General features: G+C 29.6%; 1 protein-coding gene across 1 annotated transcript in view; it reads right to left on the bottom strand.

The window, feature by feature from the left end:
• The window catches only part of LOC106882611 (collagen alpha-3(VI) chain), a 118276-nt gene that overhangs the window by 46765 nt on the left and 50174 nt on the right, over nucleotides 1–21337 (bottom strand). The window contains exons 13-22 of the mRNA XM_052975952.2: nucleotides 18252–18290; nucleotides 17944–17985; nucleotides 15217–15255; nucleotides 14838–14876; nucleotides 12968–13006; nucleotides 12490–12528; nucleotides 8702–8740; nucleotides 8121–8159; nucleotides 6703–6735; nucleotides 747–785 (exon numbers count right to left, since the gene is read on the bottom strand). Of these exons, the coding sequence (XP_052831912.2) occupies nucleotides 747–785; nucleotides 6703–6735; nucleotides 8121–8159; nucleotides 8702–8740; nucleotides 12490–12528; nucleotides 12968–13006; nucleotides 14838–14876; nucleotides 15217–15255; nucleotides 17944–17985; nucleotides 18252–18290 (387 nt within the window). The remainder of the gene's footprint in view (nucleotides 1–746; nucleotides 786–6702; nucleotides 6736–8120; nucleotides 8160–8701; nucleotides 8741–12489; nucleotides 12529–12967; nucleotides 13007–14837; nucleotides 14877–15216; nucleotides 15256–17943; nucleotides 17986–18251; nucleotides 18291–21337) is intronic.

Consider the following 21337-nt stretch of genomic DNA (forward strand, 5'->3'; position numbering starts at 1 on the left):
TACATTTTATTTTTTCAGATACACACACAAACATAGACAGGTAATGTGTCCTGAATCCATAAGAAATTATCGTTTCTACAGTGCTTATTCAAGAGAGATGCAGCATTGACTATTTCTAAGGATGAACTCTTATTTTATTTTATTTTATTATTTTATTCCTTATGTATACAATCTGACCAAAATATTATATTACACACCATTGTTTACTGAATATCAACTGCTGCCATAAGCTTCTTTGCATCCTCAAAAGCAGGAATTTACAGAATTCTTGATATCAATTTACATTTATCACCTGTAAAACCATAGCCTTACAGGGAAAATCTTTACAGAACAGCAGTTTGCTTTTTTGTGGTGGTGTGTGGGGAGAAATAACAACATGCAAAACCATGCAAAACCCCACCAGTTATTTTTAAAGTTTTGTATTCATTCTTAAATAATATATAAGCCATAAAAAATAATGATAACTTCAATATTTATTTATTTATATATTCTCCAGTATTTTGTTTGCAACAAAATATTAAAGTATATCTCATAAAGAAGTTCTCAAACAATAACAGTACATTAACAGTAACAATAAGCACAAACAAACACTTACTTATAACAGTAACAATAAAACAATTAGAAAAAAACATAAACATACAGATTAAGACAAAATGATTAAACATTCAACATGTAAGATTTAAAATATGAAATATCATTTTTGTGTTAGACATATTAGCTATTTTTATCAGGTTCTAATTTCTTACCAGACAAAATTTCCACAGGCTCTATAGGAGGAGGTACAACTGTTAAAATATACATATATTCTTTTGTGAGGAAGAGAAAATATCTTTTGGTGAAGGATATATTTCAAAATAGAGTGAGCTCTATATATGAATGATTATTCTTTATGTTATAAAAATGCAATATAAATTAAGTGTAAAGCAATGCAACATGTTGGTATTTTGCCAAAGAAGACAGATGATCATAAATTGATTTTACTTTTAAATCTATGAGTTAAAAAAAACTCTTTACATTATCAATAAAAAATCGTGATTTGCAGTAATTGTTGGTCTTTAGCCCCATGTCATCTTTGAATAGGCAGGCCAGCAGTAATTTTTCCCAGCTTTTACTTTGTTTTAAGAATTTCTGTAAATGAGAGAGCCTGATATAATCACTTGATCTGCTAGAAATAACAGCTGAATTACTTTCAAGTTACACCTCATTACTATGATTTGCAAGAATTTTGTTTTGGTGCAAAAGGTCATTTTTGATGTAATACCAATAATATGATAATTACATATTTGACCTAAAAGGAATGAAACTAACTCTGCCAACTTTTTTTTTTCTATGTATGAAATGAGCCTTTATAATACCAGTGATATTAATTATCCAAGTAAAAAGAGGGGATTTACTATTTAAGGACTTGCAGATCAAATTCACTACTTCTCAGTGCCTGGTATCAAACCAGTTTGTATTCTAGGTGATATAAAAATATAATACTGTATTCTATTAGTAATACTATACCCTGCTCTATCTATGAGTGCCTGTGTTTCTCTGACTCAGGGACTTTTAGACAACTATATCTTTCATCTTACACTTGTTTCAGTCATTAAACTGTGGCCATGTTGAGGTACTACCTTGAAGAATTTTTAGTCGTTTGTATTGACTCCAGTACTTATTTTTTTAAAGCCTGGTACTCATTCTGTTGGTTTCTATTGCTGAACCTCAAAGTTATAGGAACATAAATACACCAACACCGGTTGTCAAGTGCTGGTATAGGGACAAACACAGATACAAAGACACACACACATAAATGTATATATACTGGATAGGCTTCTTACAGATTCCGTCTATGAAATCCACCCACAAGACTTGACTTGGCCTGAGGCTATAGTAGAAGAGATGTACTACGCAGTGGAACTGAACCCAGAACCACATGGTTGGGAATCAAACTTCTTACTATACAACCATGCCTGCACCTAACTATATATATATGTGTGTGTGTTAACATTTTAGGTAAGATATATCGAATTACATTCACTGCTGACAACAATAAAATAATTATAACAAAATATTTGACTGAAACATAATATTTCTTTACAAAGGAGATAACAGTCTTAAAATAATTTTTTTTTTCTACTCTAGGCACAAGGCCCGAAATTTTTTGGGAGGGAGCCAATCGATAAGATCGACCCCAGTACACAACTGGCACTTAATTTATCGACCCCAAAAGGATGAAATCCAAAGCTGACATCGGCAGAACTTGGACTCAGAATGTAAAGACAGACAAAATACCTCTAAGTATTTTGCCCAGTGTGCTAATGTTTCTGCCAGAGTTATGAATGTATAGCTCAATCTTCAAAACTTTGTAACATCAAATGACTAGCAAGTTCATCATTAAGATACAGAAACCAATATTTGGAACATGGGTATGTCATTTTAACTACATAATACATTCAAGTAGTTAAAATGATGATGACACAGTCTTATGCCTTATTAGATCCTGTCAAGCTGTTCAACCAGTGCCTGCATGGAAAATGAATGCTAAATTAAGGTGAATGGTATTATATGCAGTCTTAAGATTTTTGTCTTTCTAAATAATATTTTTACTAAAGATATAAGTTATATGCATAAAGGGACTACTTATTTACCTGAACCAATTTCATTATCACAAAAAGATGACGAAGCACTGAAATACCTGGCGCTGTGCTGTACTCAAAAAGACTCATCCTAAACAGTAGCAGTGTTAAGGGTGCTTCTCTTGGTGAGGAGGATTGGCCTGAAAGAGTCCAGTGCCAGTGCCACATTAAAAGCACCCAGTACACACTGTAAAGTGGTAGGCATTAGGAAGGGCATCCAACCATAGAAACCAAGCCAAATAAGACTGATACAGCTCTCCAGTTCCAGTCAAAGTGTCCAACCCAAGCCAGCATGGAAAACAGACGTTAAAGGATGACTATGGTGATGATTTTATATATATATAATATATAGGTATTGGTGTGCCTGTAGAGTTAAGAAGTTTGCCTCACAATCACATGCTACTCTGTAGATCTATGAGTGCAAAATTAACTTCATTAACTATTTGCCATGTCTGCACTGATTTAAGATACACACCTATAACTGATAATAATACAAAGATATTCCGTCAGCATTATGCATCTCTATGACTAGTGATCATATAAATTCTAAGGAAATTGACAAACTGAATTTGTATTTCTTATGCACACGCACACGCATACACACACACACACACACACACACACACACACACACACACACACACAGTTATAGTGATTTCACACTAAAAGAGAGAATTTACATTCACTATTAAGAACAAGAATAACTGCAAAAGTATTAAAAAATAATTGTTTAAATGTTAATAATAATATTTTAAATACATATAATGAATTAAATATATTGTTATTAGGCTATGACTTTTTTTTATCAAATATTGTACTGCAAAGTTAAATAGTGATCATGGTTAGAATTATTGGCTATATGCTTGTTGATTACTAATCTTACCAGTTTCAATTTCCAGTTTTAATTACAGAATATAAAGAATGAAAAATTTTCAACATGATATATATTTGAATAAGTGAAAAGAGAAATATGTTAATGTATGATTATATCAGGATTGAGTCGTAAAAAAAAATGTCAATTCAGAAGAATGATTTTAAATCATATTAATGAGAGATGTTAGACTAACTTCAAAATACAGTAGCAGCCATAATATAAGGGTCGGTAAAAACAAGTGTATTGAAATAGTTATTATAGAAGATTAAAAACACATTGAGACTAAATATTTTACACATGTTTAGTTATATCTAATATTCATCCTTCGTGAAAATTTCAAGTGAATGGAGTAAATATTCCGTATGTTATGAGGAAATACAAACAATCTTCCAAATTGCAGCGGCCTAAAGTTAAGGGTCACATAGAAAAAATGAATTACTAACCGAGGTATTTTTTGTTTAGAAGAATGTTAATGGGCTAACAGTTAGTTCTTATGATCTTACATTATTGGCACCTTCAACTGTCAACATGGCAGCTTGTAAGAGACGACCGGTATCCTGTAATGAAAAACAAGGGATTGTGTGCCTTCACCAAGAGAACAAGTCAAATTCTGTGATAGCAACTACTGTAGGAAGGTCTAGAAGTGTTGTGCAATGAATTATAATTCATTTTAAGTCATTAGGATTGACAATTGCTAAATCCAAAACTGGTAGACCTCATAAAACTTCACCAAGACAGGATTGTATTATGGTTAGAATGTCACTGAAGGACAGGTTTAAGAGAGCTGCTGAAATATCCCACAAGTTTAGCTCCACTTCTGATGTCAACATATTTCACAAAACAGTTTTTTGGAGGTTACAAGGTTCTGGGTTGCTTGCTCAGGCACTGGCAAAGCAGATTTTTAGACAACATACCCTTCCACATCTCTGATACTTGTCAGTTCAACCTCCTATCTTCATGCAGGACTGCTCCTTGTCACACTGCGAAGAGAGTCAAACAAAGATTTTTTGAGTGATGAAGAGGCTGATCTCATGGATTGGCTACCTCAATCTCAACCCTATAGAAAACTTTTAGAAGATTATTGGATTACTGGAAATGGGGCACAAAGGAGAAATCCAAAGAACCAAGATGAACTCTGGGGAATTATTGAAAAATGAATGGAACAATAATACTCCATCATTTTGTGAGAAATTAATTCAGTGATAACAGATGTCAGGAAGTCATAGATAGTAAAGGGATGTTCACAAAATATTAATAGTAATGGATTCTTTTTTGTTCTTGTTCCATTTTTCATTGTTTTTCTAAGTGACACTTAACTTTTGGCCATTTTACAAAATATTTATTCCATTCACTTGAAATTTTCACGAAAGATGGATATTAGATATATCTAAATATGTGTAAAATATCTAGCGTCAACATTTTGTTAATCTTCTACAATAAATATTTCAATAAACTTGTTCCTATTGACCCTTATGCAGGGTTGGCCAAAAGTCACCCAACAGCAAATCAAAATTCCAGAAACATCTCTACTTCTGTAATAATAACTTGAATGGAAAAATATGTCGCTCAAGAAGGACTTCAGTTTGAACAATTTTCATGATGTTTCAGACTTGGATACTTTTATTAAATTCATTCACTTGTTAAACATAAATAAATCTTGGAATTAAATAGTTTTGATTTACCGTCAGGTGACTTTTGGCCAACACTGTATTATGGTCACTACTGTACTTTGATGAAATAACTTTTTGATACATTATCAATTTTTAAGTCAGTAAAAGGTTCATTATCAAATAATTGTATTACACATTTGTAACACAAAGTTTTTAACAAAAAAAAGAAAAAACCTCCATAACATAAAATACTGAAACATTATCAAGAATACACACACAATGTTGAATGTATGTATTTCTGACTTCAATCTATTATTATGAGTTATAAAAAAAAACATCGATTATGATTTTTTTATCATCCATGTATAACATGCAAAACAGTAGTGTCCTATAAAAATAATTTGATATTTAATGTTGACATCCCAAAATATTGCTAATGTTTATAATGCTGATATCTAATAATACTGATAGCACATGATTTAATGAGGAAACTGTTGATTTTCTAGGGTAAATAGAGAAAAATAGCCATGTCTAAATGTATGACTATTGTTACAAACATACACAAAAACACATATATAAACGAAGAAATAATGAATATTTTTGCCCTAAATTGGATGTAATATAGTGAAAATAAACTTAGTGCTATATATCAATAAAATGGCATGAAATAATGGATCTTTTAAGTATATTTAAATTCTTTTAATTCATTCTACTAAAACAGATATCAATAATTCCAAATAATTAATGCATGAAAATAATCACATAGTATGATCAGTATTAATTTTGATTTTATTTCACACTATCATCCAGAGATTTTGTCCCAAACATTTGTTAGAACACTACACTGATGTAATAATCTCAATAAGTATGCAATTTCTTCATAGCATTAATGGGAAAGGTTTAAATTTAAGAAATCTACAAAATATTATACATAGGTGTAGGAGTAACTGTGTGCCAAGAAGTTTGTTTCCCAACTACAGTTTAAGGTCCAACTCTATTGCATGGCATCTTGGGCAAGAGTCTTCCACTGCAACTCCTCCAAGGTTGACCAAAAACTTGTGTGTGGATCTGGTAGATGGAAGCTGAAAGAAGCTTACTATGCATGTGCGTGTTACTGTTTCCTTGCCTTGACATTGCATAATAGTTGTAAATGCAAGTGGTGTCCTTCATTTCTAATCTACCATGAAACCATGTTTGGTCATGAGGAATATGACTTACTTGGAAATAGATGAAGGTTGGAAACAGTAACGGCATACAGCCATAGAAAATCTACCTAAACAAATTTCATCTGGCCCATGCAAGCATGGAAAAGTGGACATCAAAATAATGATGATGAATTTCTCATACTCTCTTATATGATAACATACATGACTGACAATTTAGACATGAAGGATGGCTACACATACATACACACACACACACACATACACACAATTTTGGTGAGAGTGAAGTTATGAATATTAGATTTTCTTTCACAGGTAAAAGTTGGCATGATAATATATTAGAATATAACATACACATGAAAATACTGTCAAGTTAAATAGAGTTCAAGGTTAGAATTATTAGCTATGTATTTTTCAAATGCTTATTTTCTTACCAGTTGCAATTTCCGCAGGTATGACAGGGGGAGCTGTTAAAAATACATTGTCGTATGTGTGAAGCAAAAGAAATATATTCTACAGGGCAAGTTTTAGAATAATTCAAAAAGGAAAAACTTATGTATTCATAAAATGTCATATTTGTATTTCTTACAAAATATAGAATGAAATAATGAAATATTTCATATAGAATTTTCTAAATGACATCACCTCATACATTGCTAAATTCCATATAGTGCATGTAATATAAACTATGATTGCATACTGGGATAACAAAGAGGCTAACAAATAATGCTTATTGTCTTGGGCAAAATGAGCACAGAGGAAACAGGTTTTTTCATCCCTTAGAGGCTCCATAGAAAGGATTATTATAAAATGTAGTTATTTATTAAGAAATATATTAATTTAAACATATATAACCTGGTATTTAACATCGAACCAATATAAGACAAAAACAATATGTATTATGAGACAATACTAACATTTGGAAAAATTAAAAATATGTAAAAGTGTAAAAATAATTTGAAGTAACATAGTAATTATAAATGTGTTATTAATTTATATGTGTAACATGCTGAAATTTGAGGTGATCAATTAGAATAATTAGTGATCAGTTTGAATATTGCTATCTTATATAGGATTACATCTGTTTTGGTGAAGTAAAAAAAGTACATATCCTTACATGTTTTTCAAAAAATTAGAATATTAATTAAACATCTGTATGATAACTAGGATTGTTAGATGAAAGGTATTAATATGTACAGCTACATGTCATCTAGAGAAAATATTACAGAATTGATGAAACTTCTTTCATTACTAACATAAATATGAAGTAATGACATAGAAAAACTGGCATTATGGAATGCTTTTTTGTTATATATATAGTACATTATGCTGTATAATATTTCAGCAATGTATTCATCAGTATCAAAATTACTAAAGTATACTTCAACAGTAGGCATGTGGTTTAGTGTTTAGAGTATTCGGCTCATGATCATAAGGTTGTGAGTTTGATTCCCAGCAGTGTGCTGTGTCCTTGAGGAAGACACTTTACTTCACATTGCTCCAGTTCACTCAGCTCACAAAAATCACTAGTACTTGTATTTCAAAGGGCTAGCCTTGTTACATTCTGTGTCATGCTTAATCTCCCTGAGAACTATGTTAAGAGTATGTGTGTCTGTGGTGTGCTCAACCACTTGCACATTAATTTCACAAGCAGGCTTTTCTGTTGATCAAATCAGCTGGAACCCTCGGCAGTTGCTTCAACAGTGATAACTTATTATCTGGTTCTATGGTATTATAAATATACTGGTAGAATATAACATACACATTAGTTATTTCACAGGGAAGTGCTGGCAGGTTAAATTGTTCATGGTTAAAATTATTAGTAACATATTTTTTAACTAGTTTTTCTTACCAGTTTTAATTTCCACAGGTATGACAGGGGAAGGTGCAGCTGTTAAAAATATATTTTCTTATATGTGAGATAAAAACAGGTATATTTTCTATGATCCACATTTTTTATACATTTGAAAGGGAAATATTTTAACATGTTATCACTACAATAATAATTCCTTTATCAGAAAAAACCCCAAAAAAACATGAGGTCCTTACAAAACATAAAAGTAAATATTTCATATAGAATTTGGAATCATCAAAGCAGGATTATCACTTATTTCAAAAAATTATACCCTAAAAACATTGCTTGTAGTAGTATTTGAACTCGTGAACATATAGTTACAAATCTAAAAAAAAGCATAATTATTTTTTTAATAAATTTTATGGTAGAAGTTGTAATGTAACCAGGTATGATTTGGGGAGAGTGTTCTAGTGAATAAATAAGTAGACATAGAAGTAGTTTCATGTATATTACAGGATATAATATAGTCTAACATTACACTATATAATTTAATTACATACTGTATATAATACAGGATTTACAATATATAATTTAACATTACATTTAATTAATATATAATTTATGTACTAAATTCTTACCAGTTGCTAATTCCACGGGTTTAACTGGGGCTGGAGGAGCTATGAAAATGATATGAAATATATGAGTTCACTGATATAATATTAACTCAGAATAATTGAAACACTATATTTAGTGTCAGCACAATTCACAAAATACTTCAGATAGAAGTGGAAATGAAACTGTTAGCTTTATAAAATGGAACCATATTGTGTAACTCTCTTTCAGTGAATCTGGAATAGTCTAAACCATGAGCCATTGGGTAGTTATCGTCACAATTGAGTACTCAGTGTCATTAAGATGAATTGAGAAATGAAAACTAAAATATGCAATATTATGCAAAAAGAAAGATATGATTCAGATGCAAAATATTAATAATGATAACCTGATAATTACTTTATAATAATTTTATATGCAGATATTCTCTCAATATCAACTAAGAAATCTTCCCAGATTGAAATAATTAACTCAATACAGAATTGAAATGTGTGTGTGCTCTTATACATATATATACACACAATCAAAAGAAAAAAAATCTATAAACACTTTCGAAAAGATTTTAATTCAAGATTAAGAGCATGAGAAGAAAATGCTATAGATCATATATGTCTTACAAATCTTCTGTTTTCTTACATCTCCTACAGGGTTGATAGATTAACAAAATTCAGTGGAAAGTTAATTTAAAGTATATGAAAATTTAATGATAAAATAACTTCAAATAAATTATAATAATAGAGTATTAAACATAAGGGATTGCTAAGGGAAAATGAAAAGTACACTTCTTTTCATTATCGAAATTAAAATAAGTGTCCATATATGAAATATGAGGATGATTAACTTCAAGGATAAAGTTGATTCACCTGTACAACTGAAGAGAATAGCATCTATGAAACAAACTGTTACATAGCTTCTTGAAATATATATATATCAAATGCATTTGAAAATTGAAAAACTGGTGTTGTGATTTTATATATATATATATAAATCACAGAAACCAATTTTATATATATATATATATAAATATATATATATATAGTGACCTTTATGACAATTTAATTTTCCCAATAGGATGTATTAAAATCAGTACTGAAATCTAATAAATATTTAGACAGTCTCAAATAGCAAAGACTGCTGAAGTGGTGAATTGAAACCAATCAACAATAAGATGGATTAATTAAGAAGTTATTAAGAGACAAACATCTTTCTTATGGATTTAATGCAAGGTTTGTGACAAGAGATTACTCTCTTGGCTGATTTGATAGTATATAAGTTCAAATATATTTGAATTTTACAACATTTAAACAATATAATTAAGAAATATTAAATCATATTTTATCACATTAATTCTACAATTCATCTAAAAATGTATATCATACTCTACAATATATGAATTATTTTGAAAATTATTTTAACACTTAGTTTAAATATACAGTAAATGTATTCTGGAAAAGATATACAAAATTAATTCCAAAGTAAATATGTGACACAACAAATACTAGAGTATACTTCCATTTCTATAATAGGATATTCTGTAAATATATTCCAAATTGACTCTAAAATTATACCTCACAACAGATTTCTACATTGCTAATACAATATACATAATGAACTTGCCATCAGATTATTACATTATAATAGAATATTGGTTAGGCAGGCACATACACACACACACACACACACACACACACACACACACACAACACACACATACACACACACACCACACATAGAGGCCCAGCTATGTGGTTAAGACAATAGTTTCCAAACTGTGTGCATATGTGCTCTCAGGTTCAGTGTCCACTGTGCAGTGGCATCTTGAGTAACTTTGAACAATCAGACAATTAATTGTAATGTTTAAATGTATTATATATTTATTGAATCATATAGACTCAACAGTGAGGGATTATAAACTGATGAATAAAATGAGATAATTGATAGTATTTAATTTTATATGCAATTTTGTGGGGAAGGTCTTAATTTAAGATTACTGAGATAAGAACATGCTATTATGTTTTATGACTAAAGCATTTTTGTGCTTTCTATGACATACAGAAATGATAGTTTAGGCACGTTGTAAAGATGATAAGTAAATATATTCAATATTGTATTTACATGCCCACTTTGTACTAGCCGATATTTTCAAATACTTAAGTGGTCTCAATGAATATGAGAATATTATATTAACATATAAACATATCTTAACATGAAATATCATTGTAGTTATAAATGTATGATTAATTTCTGAGTGGTGTAACATGCTAAAATAAGAGGTGCTCAGTTAGAATAAGTTATTGATAATGAACTTTGATAGGTTATTTATATATATATATATATATATTTATATATATATATATATATATATATATATATATATATATATATATATATATATATATATATATATATATATATATACATGTGTGTGTGTGTGGAAACACTTTTGTGCTAATGATAATAGAATTCTAAATAAGTAATCTATACAATAGTGAGAACTGTTATGTTAAAATAAGATACCTGTATTAATATGTACAGTTACATATCATCTACTAAATGAAATATTATTGCACTGGTTTTCTTCACTTCTGGTACTCTAATAACTATTATGATATAAGGAATTTTATATGATAAGCTCAAGGAAATTGTATCACCAAGAACAAACTCATGCTAACAAAGTGATGGGCAATAAGAATTGTTTAATTATCTATATCAACTAGCTCAAAGCATTTTTATTTGTCAATAAAATTAATTTCAACATTTATTGAAGTTGAACTTTGACTGGAATACAAAACAGATGAGAGAAAAATCTTTGCCTACCATAGCTGTTTGACTATAGTTCAGGTTTCAAAATTGTAAAATCAAAATGTAAAGCTACCAAATAAACTGTAATTTTGCAGCACAATCACTCCTTGTCATAGAGAATGATATTATTGTGTAAGATTAACTTACAGCCATGTGGATATGACCACTCAGAAATAAGTCTTTGGGCCATAATCACAACATGGTAATAGTAGCATAAAGTATTTTAGAAGCAGCTACATGTAACATCCTTAATAACTGTATATTTACTTGCAAATAATTTATTTAGATAATGCATGTTTAGCAAAGTTGTTAAGCTAATTAATTAAATTACATTAGCAGTAACATAAATATACACTTAGTAATAAGTATGATTTATAAAGCATTATTTATATACATATTTGTATATAAATATAACAAAAATGCATTAAAATAACATTATCACAAAGACTATCAATTTTATGTTTTATCATTATTTTACTATTGCTAATATTTTTCCAATTAAAATAAAACCTAGATTTCAAAGAAAGTTTGAAACCCACTTGTCAGAAGAAAGGGTTTGTAGTAGAAAATTATCAATATAATGCACTTCAAACAATTATTAATATGTATTACGAAGTGTGTTGATAATCTCATTAGATTATCCAATAACATATTTTAGATTAAATAACTGAAGTCAAAGACATATACAGTACAATATAAATGTGAAATAATGACATTAAATCACACATAGATTGTTCTATAACATTTGAAACTAAATGTTAGTTATTATACATATCTCTTTAATGTATTCCTCATTATTAGAATTTACTAAAGTATAATTTAATACAGACCAGTTATATATACTAATATCATTAATGACAACATTTCTTTAATTATTGATAACATTAAGAATATACATGGTGCATACTGGAATAAACATACACTTTAGATATTGTGCAGTTAAGTACTGGCAAGTAAAATAGTGATCAAGGTTAGAATTATTAGCTATAACTCATCAGATACTAAATCTTACCAGTTATTTTTTCCACAGGTATAACAGGGGGAGGTGCAGCTGTTAAAAATATTTTATCTTATATATTAGATAAAAAAATCATGTATTTTTACATAATTAAAAAGGAAGTTATCTTAAGATATTATATCAAACATAATTTATGAAATAATTGTTATATTTATATTTCTTGCAAAACAAAAAAGTGAATATTTAAAAAATATATTTTATTTATGTTTTCTATGATATAAAAGAAATAATTTAATCATATATGAATGATTTATATTGAACTTTGTCATGAATTTTAGATGTTAAAATTCTGTCACAGATATAATATTATGGATTTTATAGGATATAAGGATATATATAAATATATATATATATATATATATATATATATATATATATATATATATATATATAATAGTATATAAGATATATAATGTATCGTTTAATTTCATATTTATTTAGTTTCTATTTAATTTAAGCACTAAATTCTTACCAGTTGTCAATTCCACAGGTTTAACTGGAGCTGGAGGAGCTATGGAAATGATATAGAATATGTGAGTTCACTGATATAATAACATCATACTACCTTAGAATAATTGATGACTGAGTATATCATATTTTTAATACAGTTCTTATTATTATATGCGGTTTTGATAGTGAAGGCAAATAAATTATATCAAAATGTCAAAGTAATTGATACACTATTTAATTTTGTATAAAACTTATCAATACAACCTTTTTGAAAGGTTTTAAGATACATGTCATGTTATGAAAATGTACACGTGTTCATGTGTTCTATGGCTTGTGTTTTCATGATATAAATGACAGTTAATTCAGCTATATCATAAAAGTTATAAATATTTTAAGCATTGTAGTACTTTTTATGTTAAGTTATGGATGTAACAATGTAATTGTTTAGAATAATTAGAAAAAGTGGATTATATTTATGATTCAATATTGCATAAATTATGACACTGGCATATTATACTTGAATCAATGCAGAAAAAAAATGATGTAATAAAGAATATTAATAAGAAGAATTAACTGAATACATTCAATAGTAAAGTATCTTTTGGTAATTAGTATTAAAAAAGAAAATTTTTATTACAGAAATATCAATCTAATATATATTAATTTAAATAATGATTATTTACAACAAACTTATAAAAATTATATGATAAACATTAGCCCTATTCAGCGTGATATATAACATTAAATTCAATTGGACAAATGAATATAGCCATAAATATCTAGTATTATGCAGAATATATTGTATTTCAATTAATATCATGTAATAGAATTTTAAAAGATACTAAAGATAAAGAATTTGGAAACCTTTTCTTTGACAATATCAGTAGTTGAACCAATATAGAAATATGTAATATCAATAGTTTGAACAGAACACTTATATACTATATTCCTCTGAATACAGTTCCTATCCAAGGGAAAATCACCACCGGATCTGCAATTTCAGTTATGTGTTATACTGAGTGGCATAATTAAATTGTCTTAAGTACTACTAACTATGCTGCTATGAAATATATAGACACATGATTGAAGTATAAAGCATAATGCATGATACCTTACAACCATGGATTATGCAGATTGACCATTATCTACTTTCGTATTATTTTTAGCATCTCCTAAAATATACATACAAACAACTGATGAGCACCTCACAAATATGGAGATATTTTGTCAGAAATATTTATACCAGCAAATCCTCACTATAATTTGGACTCTCTCTCAGATTATATAAAATAAGTACTTCCTACTAATTATAAAACAGGAATTGGAGGGAGAGGGATACATATTGCAAGCATCAAGCATTGGTGAAACAAAAGTAATAAACAACTGTCTATTTCTATTTCCCATAATATATATCCATATCAGTCTATCATACCAATATATGAAGTAATCACATCGTTGTTCTTAACAGCGTTCCTCAAAATAGGACAAATAAGTATTTAGTGCCATGGTGATAACCTCATTGGTAATCAAATCACATAATTTACATAAAATAGCTTATATATGCATAGATACTGATATACAAGAAATGATTATATTGTGTTACAAAAGAATTAAAACTGTGTGAAATACATGTTATGCAAGTGCTTCTATTATTTTGGTATTATTAGAATTACAAAGGTATACTTCACATAAATCATATTTGTAAATATCATTAATCATGAAACTGATTTCATTATTAATAACAGTATATCTAAATAATAATATTCAGATTATATATGTGCATATTGGAATAAAAGATACACATTAGCTATTGTGCAGCAAAGTACTCTCAAGTAAAATAGTGATCATGGTTAGAATTATTAGCTATATATACATCAGATGCTAATTCTTACCAGTTGTTTTTTCCTCGGGTATAACAGGGGGAGGTACAGCTGTTAAAGATATAGTTTCTTATATGTGAGATAGCATTTGAAATTATGAGAGATTTACATATTAAGCTTTATGAAGAATATTTTGCTTTTTTAAAACTGATAGGATACAAAAATATAATTTATTTATGCATGATTTAAATATGTCTTTCTAATGAAATTGATAAAAGTATTAGAATAAAGGGACTTAATTTCAGCACACAAATAATTTGATGTAAATATTTTACCATATGATAATACCTATTTTAATTTAGGATATCACATAGAGTGTGTGTGTGTGTGTGTGATATATAGCATTAAATTTAATATTTTGTTCTTATTTAACTGAGCACTAAAGTCTTACCAGTTGTTAATTCCACAGGTGTAACTGGAGCTGCAGGAGCTTTGTAAATGATATAAAATAAATGAGTTCACTGGCATAATAACATCATATTACTTAAGAATAACTTGAGACTAAGTATGATATATACGTTACTAATTTTATACAGAATTTACTTGTAAAACTTTCAAGAATATTTTAAAGTTTAAGATGTAAAGGCTGAGATGAGAATGTACAGAGCTTTTATGTATTCTATGGTTTGACTTTTCTTACATGTTATCATAAATGAGTGATATATTAAATATGTCATAAATGTGGTAAATATTGGTAAATATATTTCATACTGAATTTAAACGCTGATTTCTTAGCTGATAAAGGTTTCCTAGATAATATTGAAGCAGAGATATTGTACAATATTTAATGTCAGGCAACAGGCTCCATGGTACATTATCAATCCAGAAGAAAACTAGAAAATGAGATTATTTGGGGATAAATATTCTTTTCTACTCTAGGCACAAGGCTCGAAATTTTGGTGGAGGGGGCCAGTTAAGTAGATTGACCCCAGTATGCAACTGGTACTTAAGTTATCGACCCTGAAAGGATGAAAGGCAAAGTCGACCTTGGCAGAATTAGAACTCAGAACATAATGACAGACAAAATACCGCTAAGCATTTCGCCTGGCGTGCTAATGTTTTGGCCAGCTTGTTGCCTTATTTGGGGATAAATATTGCAAGAATTATGACAATGATGAATCAGCACAGTCTGGTGATAGATTGAAAGAGTGCTTCTTTCTGTGCAAATAGTTAAAACAAGATAATAAAAGAGGAGATGATATGATGTGATGAGATCAAAAAAAATTAGTAATAAGGTTCAAGTGAATAAAGAATCGCCTGATGATTAACCTTCTTGAAGTGAATGCATGTTTTATGAAAATCAATCTAATACAATTGTAACAAGTATAATGGTTATTATTTACAGCAAACTTGTGAAAATATAACCAATGGGTTTATTTTGATAATTTTATTAATTTCATTATGTTACAGTCGTATGACTGAGTAGGAATTAGGGAAATGGTTACAAAATGTAATAATTCAACTACATCCCATTGAGTTATTATATTTGTGTCAGAAATTTCGCATCAGAGAGCAACATATTTGTTCAGTATTAAATCAATATGTAACTAGAGATGATAAGCATTCTGACACAAACTGATATTTTAGGAAATGAAAAAATATATTAACCTGAAGTTAATTTGTAGTTATAAGTGTGTTATTAATTTCCAAGTGTAACATGCTAAATTTTCAGGTGACTAGTTAGAATAATTAGTCTTCAAAATTAAACATTGATATTCTATATATTACTGATGTTGGTTAAAGAACTTTGGAGTTTGTGATAATAAACTTTTATGCATGATAACTGTAATAGTCATTTGAGAATATGTCACATCTTTATATGTTTTTGCATTTTCATCTAGCCAATATTTTCTTAAAGTTACAACAACTGAGTTGAATATATGTTGTGCAACTAACTCAGAGAACCATTAATTCCAGGTACAAACTGTTGTGAAAATATTGATGTGCCTATCAGTTAGCTGAAGATACACCAAACCATGCGATTTATCTTATTACTTTAAAAGGAATCTCAAATAAAAACAAATTTGTTTCTGGTGCAAGCATGGTTGTGTGGTAAGAAGTTTGGTTCCCAACTATGTGATTCCGGGTTCAGTCCCCAGTGTGGCACCTTTAGAAAATGGCTGCTACTGTAGCCTCAGACCAACCAAAGCCTTGTCAGTGGATTTGGTAAATGGAAACCATTGTATATATCGATATAGATACACGTGTATGCCTGGGTTTCTCTCCTATCACGTTTTGACAACTGGTGCTGGTGTGTATAAAGCACAAAAACTCAGTAGTTAGACCAAGGAGACCAATGGAACAAATACCACTCTTTAAAAAAATAAGACCTGGGGTTGATGTGTTCAACTAAAGTTTTTCAAAGTGGTGCCCCAGCATGGTTGCAGTCAAAATTACTTAAACAAGTAAAAGATAGAAGATAAAATGCAGTAGTCTAATTGCTTCTAAGTCTTCCAATTAGTAATCTCATACAGAAGTCTTTGTGATAATAATTACAAATTCTCATAGACAATAAATGTGAGCATAATTATATAATAAAAACATGACTTAGAAATATACACATGAACATAGACCACTGTCTATTCCTATCAATATTTCTATTTCTTTAATATATGTCTGTATAAGTTTGTTATTGCAGTAAAATATGGAGCGATTTCAATGTTCTTAGTTGTATTCCTCAAAATAGTACTAATACATATTTAGTGCTGTGGTGATAATCTCATTAGTAATCAAACAACATACTTTACATGGAATAATTTGTGTATACATGAATACTGATATACAATAAATGATATTAAGGAAAAGTCTTCTGTTATATATATCTTGTAATACACAAATCTTAAAGTATAAAACATGTTATGTGAATATTTTTGTGACTTTTATATTATTAGAAATATTAAGGTATACTTCATCAAAGATACTTATTTGTGTTAATATCATTAAGTATGAAAGTGACTTCATTATTTATAAAATTATATCTTAATAATAATATCCAGATTATATGTGCATATTGCAGTAAAACATACACATTACATATTGTGCAGAAAAATACTCTCAAGTAAAAAAGTGATCATGGTTAGATTTATTAGCTACATACTCATCAGATACTAATTCTTACCAGTTGTTTTTTCCTCAGGTATAACAAGGGGAGGTGCAGCTGCTAAAAATATAGTTTCTTACAAGTGAGATGGCTTTTGAAATCATGAGTTATAAGTTTACGCATTAATCAGTGTAAAGGATATGTTACTTTTTTTAAACTAATTTTATACAAAAATATAATTTATTTATGCATGGTTTAAGTGTCTTACTAATGAAATCAAAAAAGTAATAGAATAAAGAAGATTTTAATTTCAGTAAAGAAATAATATGATATATATAATTAAATGTTATGTTTAATTCCTATTTATTTGAGCACTAAATCCTTACCAGTTGTTAATTCCACAGGTTTAATTGGTGCTGCAGGAGCTATGTAAATGATATAAAATAGCTGAGTTCACTGACATAATAAAATCACATTACTTAGAGACTGAATATAACATACTAGCACTAATTTTAGCAGAATTTATTAATAAAATTGCATCAATATTCTCAGTTTAAGACATGAGAATCGATTTTAATGTACAGATGTTTTATACACTCTATGGTTTAACTTTTCTTGCATGGTAACATGAGTGAGTAATATTTTAAATATGTCATAAATATGGTAAAAATATTGTTACATATATTAACACTGAATTTAATTTCTGAATTCTTACCAGCTGATACAGGTTTACTAGATAATACTGTAACATGAAATAATGCACAGTATTTAATGTTAGGCAACAATCTTCATGATACATTATCAATTCAGAAAAAAAACTAGAAAATGAGATTTAGGTGGGATAAAAATTCCATGAATTATGACAATAATCAATCAGCATAGTCTCCTGATAGATTGGAAGAGTGGGAAAACAGATAATGAAAGAGGAGATGATGTAATGTGATGAGATCAAAAACATTTAGAAAAAGGTTTAAGTGAATAAAGTGTTCCTAAGTGGTTAACCTTCTTGAAGACAATGCATGTCACAATAAAATCAATCTAATACAATGTAACAAATATAATGATTATTTACAGCAAACTTGTGAAAAGATAACTATCAGATTTATTCTGAAAGTTGTATTATGTGCATTATGCTGCAGTCATGTCTGGAGCTAGGAATTAGGGAAAAGGTTAAGAAAATACAATAATTTAAACATATATATATGTAGATTATACCATTTATGTTAGAAATCATACCGTTTACCATTTACACATTGTTTCAATATTGAATCAACGTGTACCTACAGATCATAAACATTCTGATACAAACTGATATTTCAAGAAATGTAAAAATATATAAACTTGAAGTTAATTTGTAATTATAAGAGTGTTATTAATTTACAAGTGTGACATGCTAAACTTTCAGGTGACTAGTTAGAATAATTTGTGTTTAAAATTAAAAAAATATGATATTTTATGTTGGTTAAAGCGCTTTTGGATTTTGTGATGATAAATGTTTATGCATGGTAACTGTAATAATCATTTGAGAATATGTAACAATTTGATGTATTTTTGCATTTTCACTTACTCTTTCACTAGTTTCAGTCATTCGACTGTGGCCATGCTGGAGCACAGCCTCTAGTAAAAAAAATCGTCCCCAGGACTTATTCTTTGTAAGTCTAGTACTTATTCTATTGGTCTCTTTTGCTGAACCACTAAGTTACAGGGACATAAACACAGCAACATCAGTTGTCAAGCAATGGCAGGGGGGACAAACACAGACACACAAACATATACGTATATATATATATATATATATATATATATATATATATATATATATAGAAGGTAAATGTTTTTATTTTTCATTCTCTTCGAAATTTTATCTCTAATAGTGGTTTGGAACTTAGCTGTTCTTTCTAGCATGAAGGAATCCTATGATGGATACCTCTTATGTGTTTAAATGTACACTGTATTTATATATATGTGTGTGTGTGTGTGTGTGTGTGTGTGTGTATGTGTATATATATATATATATATATATATATATATATATATATATATATATATATATATATATATATATATATACATACATATATATATACATACATATATATATATATACACATACATATATATAAGTTCAAAAAAAGGAAAAAGACAAAAAACAACGTGAGGACGTGATACTGATTGTGTTACAAGACGCTCGGGAATTAAAGACAGAGAGTGCATGACGTTTCGAGCGGAGCTCTTCGTCGGAAACAAGGAAAGTTCAAAGAAGAGAAAAACGGAGGAAGAAAATATCGGCGCCGATGTCCACGAGGTTACATTGTGGAAGGACCGGAAGGGGAAGTGGTGGAGGAAAGTTCTTTCTAAGACAGGAGAGTGAAAGAGGGAGGTAAATATGTGTGTGTGCGCGGGGGTCTGTGTGTGTGTAATAACAGAACGTGTTTGTGCGTATGTGTGTGTGAGTGTGTGTGTAGGAGTTTTGTGTGGGTTCATTTGCATGTGTAAGTGAGTTCGCTTCTACATGTGTGTATGTGTCTTGTGTGTGCATGTGTGTATGTGTGTGTGTGTATGTATGTATACTTGTGTGTGTGTGAGTGCGTGTTGTGTTTGTGTAGGAGTTATGTGTGGGTTCATTTGCATGTGTGTGTATGTGGGTTCGTTTGCGCCGGTGTGTATGTGTCTTTTGTGTGTGTGCGTGTGTCTGTGTGGGGTCGTAGGTGTTGTGTATGTGTGCGTGCGTGTGTATTTTGTGCGTGTGTGTGTGTGTGTGTTTTTGTGCGTGCGTGTGTATGTTGTGTATATGTGCGTTACTACACACACATGCAAATGAACTCACACATAACTCCTACACATACACAACACGCACTCACACACACACACACAAGTATACATACATATACACACGCACACACATACACATACACACATGTAGAAACGAACTCACTTACACACACAACAAGCAGTAACACATACACGCACACACACACGAAATAACCCACGTGCGATCCACAGAGCAAACCGCAAGCATATATACACACACATACATATACACATACACACACACACGCACAAAAAAATACAGGCACACACTGCTAGGAAATCACACCCACACAACACAGACACACATACTCAAAAACTGCCTGCCTACTTTCTACTGACTATTGTCCACAACTACTCCCAAAGTATTCCTGCTACTAATTCCTTCCACTACGTCACACACACACACTAACAGATAAACAGCCAAACCACGCACACACACGTTCTGTTATTACACACACACACGCACACACACGTTCTGTTATTACACACACACACACACAGTCCCTCGTGCACGCACACATATTTACCTCCCTCTTTCACTCTCCTGTCTTAGAAAGAACTTTTCCTCCATCACTTCCTCTTCCGGTCCTTCTACAATGTAACCTCGTGACATCGGTGGCGATTTTTTCGTCCTCCGTTTTTCCCTTCTTTGAACTTTCCT

The sequence above is a fragment of the Octopus bimaculoides genome, chromosome 23, assembly GCF_046866305.1.
Source record: "Octopus bimaculoides isolate indiv1 chromosome 23, ASM4686630v1, whole genome shotgun sequence".
Classification (NCBI taxonomy): domain Eukaryota; kingdom Metazoa; phylum Mollusca; class Cephalopoda; order Octopoda; family Octopodidae; genus Octopus; species Octopus bimaculoides.